This window comes from Oxyura jamaicensis, chromosome 3 (genome assembly GCF_011077185.1).
Source record: "Oxyura jamaicensis isolate SHBP4307 breed ruddy duck chromosome 3, BPBGC_Ojam_1.0, whole genome shotgun sequence".
NCBI lineage: Eukaryota > Metazoa > Chordata > Aves > Anseriformes > Anatidae > Oxyura > Oxyura jamaicensis.
Window position 1 is genome coordinate 12882819 of NC_048895.1, and position 12275 is coordinate 12895093.

At 47.9% G+C, this 12275-nt stretch overlaps 1 protein-coding gene and 1 long non-coding RNA gene across 3 annotated transcripts in view; one reads left to right on the forward strand and one right to left on the reverse strand.

Moving 5' to 3' along the window:
- LOC118165182 overlaps nucleotides 1-12275 on the reverse strand; it is a 452777-nt gene that overhangs the window by 415494 nt on the left and 25008 nt on the right. The window lies entirely within an intron of this gene.
- On the forward strand, nucleotides 2834-5195 carry LOC118165178 (cystatin-like). Its single transcript, XM_035323124.1, has 3 exons — nucleotides 2834-3061; nucleotides 3570-3683; nucleotides 4811-5195. Exons 1-3 carry the CDS (start codon nucleotides 2834-2836, stop codon nucleotides 4886-4888), a joined length of 420 nt encoding a protein of 139 aa, XP_035179015.1. The 3' UTR covers nucleotides 4889-5195.

The window sequence follows — 12275 nt, forward strand, 5'->3', positions numbered from 1 at the left end:
TGTTTTATTTATTAAAAAAAAATACAAATAAGCTTGTGATAGACAAAAGTGGTTGCACCCTTCAGAAACAGAAGGACAAGTGCAGTTCTATTTCATGAACCAGGTCCCCTTTATTCATTGGTTGTAAAACATTTTTTTTTTTTCCAATTCTTTTTTTCTCAGAATTGCTTTGGTTGAATTCTTTTAAGGCTTGGACTAGCAACTGTAAACAGATGCAGCTTGCTTCTGGCTCACAAGCAGGGACAGGTTGAGGGAACGAACACCCTCAAAGCCTCTGGCCCAGGAGAACCAGGGCCTGCAAAAGGCAATTTCCCTTTGCATTCTGCACAGTGGAGCCAGGAAAAAAACGGTGTCAAAGAGGACTCTGTGAGGCACCCTTTTGCAGAATAAATATTAGTGCATCTGTTAGGAAAGACAAAGAGAAATCCTGGCACAAAAGAAACTCCATGACCTGACACTTCTGACCAAAGCCCAGCTCTGCAGCATCTGTCTCAATTGGAGACAGATTCCTGCAGCCTTTTAGCAGCTCTGGCTCATGCCCTAATACCCATGTCCCAGTCCCCTCTCCCAGGCACTGTACTGCTTCAGTGTTGCTCCTGTCTTTCAGTAGGAGTAAAAACTGCCATAATGTCCAGTGGCTGTAGCACTGGTTGCACAGCTTGTTGCCAGCTGCGGGTTTTTTTCCTGTGACAATTCTCAAAGCTGGATACTGCTGGCACTCACAGGCTACAAACAACTTTTCCAGTCAGTGCGTAAGTCCCTTCCTTTTCATTATGGGGTTGTTGCAGATATTCAGACGTAAAACATCACCCTCTCTTAGCACAACGACCGCACAAAGCCTTAAATCTCACTTGAGCTAGTTCTCCAGTGCTATACTAGGTCCTGTCTTGCCAAACTTAGGGTTCCTGACAGGAGGGAAAGACAGTCTTGTGGTTAGGAGATGACACTAGAAGTTAAGTGATCTGTCTGGGAAGCCAACCCTGCTACCGATGCCCCTCTGACCTTAAGCAATTAATGTAGATGAGTTAACACCAATGCTGTGGGGGCAGATTTAGGAAATGACACATGGTGTTTTGTGCTGGAAGCCATATTTGTAACTTAAAATGCTCTGTGGTTTTGTTTTCCCTCCACAGGAGAGGGAAATAAGTGCTAGAATAACCCATGAAGAGGCAGAGCCTGGAAAAATCTCCAAGTTCCCGGACCTATGTGGGAAAACAGCCTCCTCCATCCGTACCCGAAAGGAGGGCTGTGGGCAGTGTAATTCCAGATGGGACAGGGCTGCTTCAGCATCACTCCTGCTGTGCCAAGCTCCCACCTACATCCTGTCCTCCCTCGAGGGAGAGGGGCACAGGTGTGTTTCCACAAACAAGACGGTTTCAGGGCAGAGGCAAAAACATCCTTAGCTTTTCTTCAGTAGAGGAATTTCATGGGTTATTGAAACGCTCTCCTCCTCAAACGCTGACCTTTTTGAGGAGAAAACAGAGCAGCACAGTGAAACAGTAAGGTTCTCCAGGTTCTGTCTAGAGGCCCTTGGCAGCTCCCATGAGAGGTACAAGGAGAGAATAAAAAATGCCAGGCACCTGTGGTGCTGTCACACAACAGAATTATGTACTGAGGGAGAGGTGGCAGGGACAAACATCTCAAAGTAGCCGACATCTGCCTGCCTTGCTCCAAACTCTCTTAGGACCCACAGAGGCTCCTCAGTCCTAAGTGGTGACTATTTGTCAGGACTTTTGCTCTCCACTTGCGCTCTCCACTTCATGGCTGACGGACTTCAGAGAGAAGCTTCTGGTTTTGCACCTTGCCTGACTAGGAAGTGTGTGCGAGATCACCTCGAGTGCCCTTACGTGGGAGCCTTGTGTAATGCAGCTGAGAGGGTCTATCTAGCCTGGCTGCAGGGCTGCACTTCTGAAAGCCCCACGGCGCAAAGTCTGGTCTGGGGCTTTAAAGAATAATGCTTCCTTGCATACTCTTTACTGCAGTAACTTGCATGTATTTGTTCTCTCTTCAAATGCCTGTTCTTCTTCTGAGTCTTGCTCAGCTGAGGGACGCACTGGCTCTGTCTTCGATGAACAACGGCCTGATTTACAGTGTTGACTGTGCATTATGGTGACTCTGGGCCCTCTGGATCTGGCACTCATGCTGCTTGTTGCAGCAACTCTGGGCAAGCCAGGAACTGCTACCCAGCCCAGAGCTTACAACAGCTAGCAGTCTGATGAGTAACCATCCTACTAGTAACCATGGTCTCCAGTCTATACCTTGACTGAAGTCTGGCATGGGGGGGGGGGGGATGGATAAAAGTGTTAAACACCAAAGCAAAGCCCTGTCCGTGTCCTGGGTCCAGCTGGGCCCTGTGCTATTGCACATTCACTCTGCCTTTCCAGGAATGCCACTGATGGCAAGACGTGGCGGTGCTCAGCACGAGGCCCCAGGCTCACTAGATTTTAAAACCTGCCCTCCTTGGAAGAAAAAAAAACCAGCCTCGGGCAGCTCGCAGCAGCCCCCACGAGCAGCTAACAGGCGGCGTGCATCCCTTGCCCGCCTGCTTTGTGGGAAGCGTGTGCCAGCCTCGGGCACGGTTACAGAGGGACACCACAACCCCAAAAGCCAGCCCCCGACTCTATTTCCTGCCTGGCTGTGGGGACATGGGCGAGAACCGGCTGACACAACCCCATACAAGCCCTCCCCGGGACAAGAACCCCCGCTGCGTGCCTCCCGGGCCGGGGAGGAGCGCGGAGGGCCGGGGCGGGCGCTGCGGGCAGGGGCCGCGTCCCGCCCAGCCCCGGCGGCCTTAAAATGGCGGCGGCGGCGGCGCTGGGGGGAAGGTGCAGGCATGGCGGGCGCTCGGGCTTTCGTGGCGCTGCTGGCAGCCACCCTGCTGCTGGCCCAGGCCGTCCTGGGCAGCGAGGAGCACCGGCGGCTCCTGGGGGCTCCCGTGGATGTTGCGGAGAACGATGAGGGCATGCAGCGAGCCCTGCAGTTCGCCATGGCGCAGTACAACAGGGCCAGCAACGACAAGTACACCAGCAGGGTGGTGCGGATCGTCAGCGCCCAGCGGCAGGTGGGTGCCGGGGGGCTCAGCCTTGGCAGCTGGCTGGGGACAGCCACTCGGGGGCACCGGGGCACCCGACCCCTTCGTGGTGCTGTGTGGGAGCAGCTGCTGCTGTGTTAACTCGAGCTGTTCTGCCACAGAAGCAGATATATATTAAAAATAAATAAAAATAAAACCTGTCTTGAGGCACCTACATCTGAGTGCCTGCGTGGTGGGGCTGAAATTACAGGAGAAGTTAGTAACTTCCTTATATTGTGGATGAGTTAACATGCGTCTTCCTCTACTGATGAAGGAGTCTGTGGCAAAACTTGTTTACATGGATTTTGTTTCCTGTTTTTCAAAGGACCTCAAGTGTCTCTTCTGTGAAGGTTGCCACATGCTGCTGTCTGTAACTCTTGATTCTGGCTGCAGAAATGTGATGACAAAACTATCTTCCTTTCTGTCAGGGTCCTCTCTTTGGAGAGCTTTTATGTATGTGTTGTGGATAAAGCTGTTTCTGCCCATTGTCTTGTTGCAGCTTGTGTCTGGAATCAAATACACCATGGAAGTTGAGGTTGGCCGGACAACTTGCACAAAGGCAACAGCAGATCCCCAGAGCTGTTCTTTTCACGACACTCCAGAGATGGCTAAGGTAGGCTCCCGAGGAGCATGTGTTGCTCCCTGGGTTTTTGATGCCTTTTCTTCAGCTGGTGTGCTGCAGAGAGGTATGGGCTGTGTCACCACCTGTCTGCCTCTTAAGAAAATCAGAGATGTTGGTCTCTTAGGCTGGATGAGATGATGCCACCCTTGCAGAACTTGTCTTGCCAGATCTTCCTGACAGAGGAAGCGAGGCCTCTTAGCATATTTAAGTGGAGACTGAGGCTGTGGTGCACAGCACACTGGAGCATGCCTCAATCCTCTGAGGGTGCTCATGGCTCTAATCTCAGGGATACGCAGAGGAAACTGTCAAGCAGGGTCTTTTGGTGCTCAGTCTGGTGCCCTGAGCGCCCATACCCATTTGTGCTCCTTTTATCCTATGCTGATGGGACAGCTTGACTTAATGCCCTTCCATGAGGGACTCCCATTACTGTGGATTGTGCTATGGGCTAAGCACCGATAACAACTGAGAGATTACCCCAGTTTTCCGAGTAGCCACCAAGCTGCGTTGCACAGCAGTCTTGTATCACAATGCTATTTCAGCAATAATTTAGCTTTTCAGGTGAGAGCACCAATTTATCTACCATGTTTTGGTCAGTGTTTGGTCTTGTTTGCTATTTCATTGCTGGTATTAATCAGTGATAGACTGTACTTGTGTGTATGTGCAGCTTATGCCTGCATGTATGAGAACTGTCACTACGCACAAGTAATCCACTGAGCACCACTGACAGAGCTGCAATAATTAGACAAGCATGCACAAACAGATTGATTAGTTGTGTGGGCATACTTGCCTCTAAATGAGAGCTACAGTTGAAGTACAGCCCAGGCTGAAAGGCTTCTGCCAGTGGGAACTAGTGTATGACTGGGATAAGCAAGTAACTTGATCTTCAGAAGTGCTGACTGCTTGGCTTCTGTGTTAGTATTTGAGAGAAATGATTGGTCCTGAGCAAGTACTAACAGGAGTAGTGTTCCAGAATACTTGCCAGGAGAGTGCAAGTCCAGAGAGCCAGAAGTGGTATACATTCAAGGATCACGTGATAGGGTAAATCCGTATAGAGTGATGGCAAAGGACGCTGTTGTATGCTTTTAAACTGATAATTGCTTTTTTTCCTCTCTCCATAGTACACCACTTGCAACTTTGTAGTGTACACTATTCCTTGGCTAAATGAAATTAAACTACTGAAAAGTAGCTGCAAGTAAGCTTCCTTGGCTCCAGCAGAGACCAGCAACCAGCATTAAAAAAAAGTAATAACATGAATTGAGATGGGATGCATCAATATCTGTTAACTCAAATACTTCTGTGTGTGTTATGCAAGTAAAACTATGTAACCTTCCTCTAAAGCACAGTATGATCTCAACTTTGTTTTTCCTCATTGTAATAATACTTTGGTGTAGCTGTTTTTCTCAATTTTCCCAATAAAGTAATTCTAGCATCAGAACTCTTAAGGAAAAAGTTGGTTGTCCCTGTGAAGTGACTACTGTAAACATTAAAACATAATTCCATGTTGCTGTGGTGTGTGGTTGTCTCTGTAATGGGTTTCTCCTCTCTTTGAGGGAGGGGTTGCTTTTATTTGTCACCCAGTCTCCTGTCCCCAGAGGATGGGGTGAGAAGGAATAGGGGGCCCTAATGACAAGAGGTAAGTCATGTTGCTTGTGACTTAACTGGTCTCCAGTTTTGAGTAAGGGACCAAGGTCACTAGCTGTTCTGACAGAAGAAATGTTCTGGTTTTGGAATCACTCTGGTTTGCAACACTGATTTTTGGGAAAGTTAACTGGCACTCATGGTGGGGTGTGTGAAATCTCATTCTAACATCTACATCAGCTGCGTGGACTTATGCAGCTGTGCTGTATAAGAACTGACTGCTCTGTCCTTTTACACTGCATATGAGGTCTCTTATAAACCTCTGTTTCCTCTGGCATTGCATCTTAAGTTATCCTCCTGTATTCCTAGTGTTTCTGAAACAGAAGTGCTGAGTAGAAAGCCTGAGGGCCTTACTAGTACTCTAAGCAGTAACATGGCCAACTTCATTTATAGCCTTCATTAAGGCCAGTGGAGCTGGAGGAACAGCTGATTGTACTTTCATTTGCAAACCTGTGGGTGTAGAGAGGCCTGGAAGGTGGAGAATGACAAGCCTGGCTTGTGGGGAGGCAGAACTGTAGTCTGGTGGTGTGTTAAGCAGGGGGAATTTGAATCATGTCTAACTAGGGCAAATACCTTTAAATGAGCAGGTTGAGAGGATCAGTGCCTACGAACTATTAAGAGAACTGGCTGAGGTGTTTCCTGTTAAACTAATTAAATTGTACTGCAGGGAAACATGGCATACTGTGCCTGCGTTGAAAAGGATGGATGAGGTGACCCCGATACCAATAGTCTACTTAGCCTGAGGGTAGTGTAGTGCAAAAACAATGGGAATGTTAATAAGTGGTGTTGAGTGAGTAACTGGTAAGTAAGAAACATCATCATCAGCAAGTCTTACGTAGGTGGTTTTATAGCAAATAGATTGTGGACACAAAACCTTCTCTGAGGATGGATATTCCCCAGAAGCAACCCTCTAAATCCAAGCATGTGAGGAACCTGGTGGGGTCTTCTGCTCAGTCAAGCACACTGCTGGTTTCAGTATGTATGATGCTATATTTGGAGTTGGTGTGAGTGTCACAGGGAAAGACAGCTCTGGATCTAGGAAAAAAATGTACTTTTTCAAGGTCTTGTGATGTGATGCCCCAGTACTCCAGCAAAAGAAGCTTTCCTGAGCAGATGGTAAGTAAGAGAGGAGAACAAAAAAGGGGGACTTGTTTTCAACACATTGTGGAAGGCTGGAAGGAAGGAGCACGATCCCCTTGAAATAAATTCCATCTCTATGGGGTGGGGGAAGCTGCCAGGTTAACAGGAGTCTTGGGAGTGAGTGAAGGTGCTGAGGTGAACAAGGGGGATGCTTCTAGTATTGCATAGTCCTAATAGTGCATTTCCTCCTTTGTATGGCATCTTTGCTTCTCTGTGTTTTGAAGTAAACATATTCGTAAATCTCACCTGAGGACAAAATAAGTTATGTTCTGCCATGCTCTGTGTTATTCTTCAAGAGTGGCAGTCATGTATCTGGGTCTGGTGCTCCTCTTTTGAAATGAAGGTGAGTAAACTGGGAAGGGTGCAGAGAAACGGTGCAGAAATGATCTGACGGCTGGACAAACCAACTTGTAATAAAAGGGTATCTTGGTGAGAACAAATGTTTGTTGATACAACCTAATAAATGAGCTGTGGTTTAACCCGGCCAGCAGCTAAACACCGCACAGCCATTTGCTCACCCTCCCCCTTCCCTCGCTGGGATGGGGGAGAGAAAGGGGAAAGTGAAGCCTGTGAGTTGAGATAAAGACAGTTTATTAAGATAGGAAATAATAATAAGAGTGTGTATGAAACAAGTGATGCACAATACAATTGCTCATCGCCCGCTGACCAATGCCCAGCCCAACCCCGAGCAGCCAGCCCCCCGCCCCAGCTAGCCACCCCTACATATTGTTCAGCATGCTGTCAGATGGTATGGAATACCCCTTCGGCCAGTTTGGGTCAGCTGTCCTGGGTCTGTCCCCTCCCAGCTCCTGCTGCACCCCCAGCCTGCCCACTGGCAGGACAGTGCGAGGAGCTGAAAAGTCCTTGGCTTGGTGTAAGCACTGCTCTGCAGCAATTAAAGCATCAGCATGCTATCAGCACTCTTCTCATCCTAATCCAAAGCATAGCACCTTACCAGATACTAGGAGGAAAATTAACTGTGTCCTAACTGAAACCAGGACAAAATGCTTGGGTATCTTGGTGAGGACAAATACAGCCACATCTTTGGGCATGGGACAACTTGGATCTACTGAAGGAGAGCAAAACAAGAGTGCGTAACTTGAAAAGAGGATGGATTCTTCTAATGGGAAATACAGCTGCCTAATGAAGGGGTTAATAACCCATTGCTTTGTTGTGGAGACAAGGTAACTCAAGGAAAATCAGCTTTAGCCCTGTCCTTTTTCTAGAGCTCACAGCTCACCATCACCAAGCCAATACCTTATTTCCCAGACTATTTTTACCTTCTAAGATGAGAAGTTGTTCCTCAGTTTCTTGTTTTGCCCTGACTGATGGCATCTTCTGGATGTCTCTGGTGCCCGACTGGATTTCTAGGATGCCCCTGGCACCCTCAAGGAGGGCCCCTGATCTGAGGCCAAGTTCCAAGGCTGCAGAGACCAAGTCCCAGTCTGGGTGTCCAGGCTGAGCTCCCAGGCTGGCAGAATACCTGAGTATTGTGTTCACCTCTGGGGACCCTAGGACAATAAGGACAAGGACCTGTTGGAGCAGGACCAGAGGAGGGCCACTGTGAGAAAAATCTCAATTTTCTTCAGACAGGATCTTCTGTAAAGCTTATTTCATTTGCGATTGCAATGGTGGGTGTCCTGTCAATCAGGAGCCCATTTTAGTAAACAAATCATCAACTTTTATTCCCTATTACCCAACGCCTGATCACCTCCCGTTTCCTCGTTGTCTGAGTACTACAGGTTCACAAGCTACTTGATGCTCCTCTACACCACATATGTACAATTTTTCTTTCTTTCTTTTTTTTTTTTTTTTTTTTCAACCCTTTAATTTCTCCTTTCTTATGTTTTGAGAACTTGTGATCTTTGTTTTACTGTTCTCACACTGCTCATCCTGTTTTTCTCAAGCTTCTACCTTATTTTGGAACAGTGAGGCCTTCTACTGTCCGCTTATCTACTTAGCATTTCTCCTTATTATGACTACACAACTACCTTGGAATAAAGAAAAATAATTCTCTATTGCCAAAACACATCTTTGTTTCTCACACCACGAGGATGATCAGAGGGCTGAGCACCTCTCCTGTGAAGACAGGCTGGGAGAGCTGAGGATGTTCAGCCTGGAGAACAGAAGGAGAGCTCATTGCAGCCGTCCAGTGTAAGGAGGGCCTGCAGGAAAGATGGAGAGGGAATCTTCACCAGGTAGTGCAGAGACAGGAAGAGTTAATGGGTTTAAACTAAAAGAAAGTAGATCTAGATTTGATATAAGGATGAAATTCTTCACCCCAGAGAAGCTGGGGATGCCCCCTCCTTGGAAGTGTTTTGGATGGAACTTTGAGCAACCTGGTCTAGTGTTCCTGTCTATGGCAGGGGGGTTGGAATTAGATGGTCTTCAAGGTCCCTTTCAACCCACACCACACTATGATTCTGTAATGTCCTATGCCTACAAATTCCAATCCCAACAGTAATTTCTCATCAGATTAATTCAAAAGCCACTTTGAGGTACTGTCTGCACTGGTCGGGGCACTCGTCCTGCCTGAGCCTCCCGGCAGAACAGTGGGCACTCGGACTGGAGCAGAGGCTGCAGCTCCCTTGGGGGCCTGCCCCACCTGCCCCAGTAGAGGCTGGTGCTTCCACCCATGGGGGGCTGCTGCAGGGGGTGGCCTCCAAGCCCAGCAAGTGCCTCGGGCTCTCTCCTGGGGCAGGGACAGGCAGCAGGCCTGCCTGCACAAGGCATGCCCAGACAGAGGACTTCTACACCCATGTCCAGGAAAGGCAGGAAGGAGAATGCGGGCAATTACAGGCCTGTCAATCTGCCCTCGGGGCCAGGTGCTCCCAGGGAGGCCGTGGAGCAGATCATGCTGAGTGTCATGGCACAGCACATCCAGGACACCCTGGGGATCAGCCCCAGTGAGCAGGGGTGCACGAAAGGCAGGTCCTGTCTCGCTAAGCTGGTCTCCTTCCATGACAAGATGAGACACTCATAATTTTGAGGATGGATTGAGTTAACCCTCAGCAAGTTTGCAGTTGACACCAACTAGTTCAGGTGTGCTCATCTTCTTGAGGGAAGGAAGCCTCTGTGGGGATATCTGGCTGAAGGGGCTCCATCCTCGGGTTGTTGGTGGGTTTGCCCATGTTTCAGGCCTCTCCCTTTTATCATCTTCGCTTGAGGCCTGGTTTTGCTGGGAAGGAGACTTGGCAAGAAGACATCAGGATGCAGACAACCATTACCAGGCATTTTCACCACTTTGGCTGTGTTTGTTAGAGAGCAGCCCCAAACAGCATGTGGAAAAAACAATGGGTGTGCCAGAGAAATGGAGAGTTTGGATGTTATAAGCTCCTAAATTTGAAGGTCTTGCATTTTCATGCTGAAATGCCAATGACAAGGGTCGTGAACAAATGGCACGGATTACCCTATCCTCACCAGCTGCTGAGTGTCAGCCTTGGTGACAGTCCCTGTGTATTTTCCACCCAGAGCAAATGCCAAAAAAACTTGATTTAATTTAATTACCTTCCTCGATGGGCTGTGTTACTTCCCATTTGCAACAGGCTAAGAGCATTAGTGGCAGGTCCCCTGCCAAGAGCATTAGTGTAGCCCACCTTAGCAGTGCCTGTACCTGCAGGCCTGTACTCAAATGAAGCTCTCAGTGCTCCTGCCAGGCATGGAGACTTCCCTCTGCACAGCCTAAATGGCAATTTCCTGCAATTATGAAAGCAAATGACCATGTAAGAATTCAGGTCACCATGGGGCACTGCAGACCTAAGGCTGTGCTGCCCAACACTGTTGTCAATGTGTATATGCTCAGAATGTATAATATTTCTTAGATTAAGGCATCTAGACTTCTTTCAAGAGTGTTTGAAGATGCCAGGCTGTTTGTATTCATCATTAATGTGCAATGCCTTAAAATCACTGTAATATTGATCCTGCAGGAGATCAAACTTTCTGGTCAAATCCACCTAACATTTTACCTCTTGGTGCTTTATCTCTTGCTGATTACACCAGAGGTAAGACTTCAGATCCCTTTCCCTACAGGACACAGTGTTAATCTGTTGATTGTTTCTACAGGGCTATGCATGGAAGTACCTGAATTAGATCCTTGCTAATGATGCTGAGTTCTTCCTCACTCCCAGCCCAGCTTTGGCAGTAGTCTGTTGGTGAGAAGCTGAGAGGGCATGTGCCAGCTTCTCCTATTCATCCCACTGCTCAAGGGCTACGTGCATCCTAGTGCTGAGGTTGCAGGAACCATTCTTTACCTTCACCATGGACTTGTGACATTGTGTGGTGCCCACTTCCCCACCAGCTGAGAAACATAGTCCCTCATGTCATGCCGTCTCCACCCTTTCTCTTTAAGTACCCCAGAGTGATCTGGCTCTAGCTGGGTCAAGGCTATTATTAGCAAGCAAAGGCTCTTCCTCCCTGTATTTATCTCCTCTCCTGGCCATGCCTGCAGGTGGGTAGTTTGCCACTTGCCTTGCAAGCAGTCTCCCTGCTTTCCTAATCTTGGCCATTCACAGCAGCAGACTGTAGGGGACACTGTGCAGCAGTATCATTTCATTTTCTCTCCTTAACTTGGAGAATGAAAGGGGAAAAACAGGACTAAAATAAAATCCCAGCATTTCAACACAATATTAATAATATTAATATTAATAACATCATCATAATTATTATTAATAATAGAGTCATGTGAGATAGGAAGCAGCATGAGTGCTGAAAAAAAGAAAATTTCTGCCTGAAGGACTATTGTGAAATAAATGTGTGTGATCCCCTCTGTTCTCCACTGAGTACAGGTGTCACAAAGGGCACTCCCCCATCTGGAGAAGAAGTTGGGTCTGAGGCCTGGCCATGGAATTGGTTTTATACCTTGAATATAAAAGTTAGCAAGAAAAGCATAATTTCAAGTGATATTTACACTGAGCATCCCCTTCCCTGTCCAGACTTGCTGGGGGAAGCTCTGAAGCTGTGTGGGAACTGGAGCAGACACCCATGCCAACCATGTCTCAGTGCTTTACTTCTTTACCCTTTACTTCTGCAACCCATACGTTCTGCTGGGAGCAAATGTGAAGCCCCTCTGTCTGTACAGATGAGCAGTGGTTTTCTTCCCATCTTGTGAGGCTGGGGAGACGCCCTGACATCCCCGGAGAAAATATACCAGAAGCGCCTAAGAGTGGAGGAGGCTGAAGAAAAGTCAGGGTGGGCCTTTTGGTTGACTTCAGTTTACAAAAGCAGCCGTTTCTGAGCACACCTCCTCTGGAAGAAAGGGGGCACCAGAGCCATTCGAAAGGATGCTTCTTGGTGGCCTCGGGGGTCACGGGGCCAGTTACAGAAGGGCTCCCCTCCAGAAGAGTGGTAGCCTACAAAACGAAATTAGCTTTGGCCCTCTGAGCATGGCTAGGCTGGGCAGGTTGTCTGATTACACAGATCTCCCTCTGTTAAAACTCATGGGACTTGTTGACATGAGTACAGATTTTTGTCTATTTTTCCTCCCAGAATAACAGATTTTTTCATTGCTTTTTGTGTTGGATATCATAGAAGTATTTTTCCTATTCAGTCTGACACTTTGCCCATCTCCTGCGTGCCCCTGGTGGTTCAGTGAAAATTATTTCTCCTTCAGAATGCTGAGAGAATAACAAATGCAACATTTCCACAGCTCTGACGTGCTTTTTCACTCAGCCAGCTTGCTCGGAGGCTTTTGAACAAGACTGGCTCTGGGATTTCAGTTTGATGGAGATTTGGGGAACTGGCAAGACTTTTTGCTCTGTGCCATTTTAAACTACTCTCTCCCAAATATAGTAAATGCTTCCTGCAGAT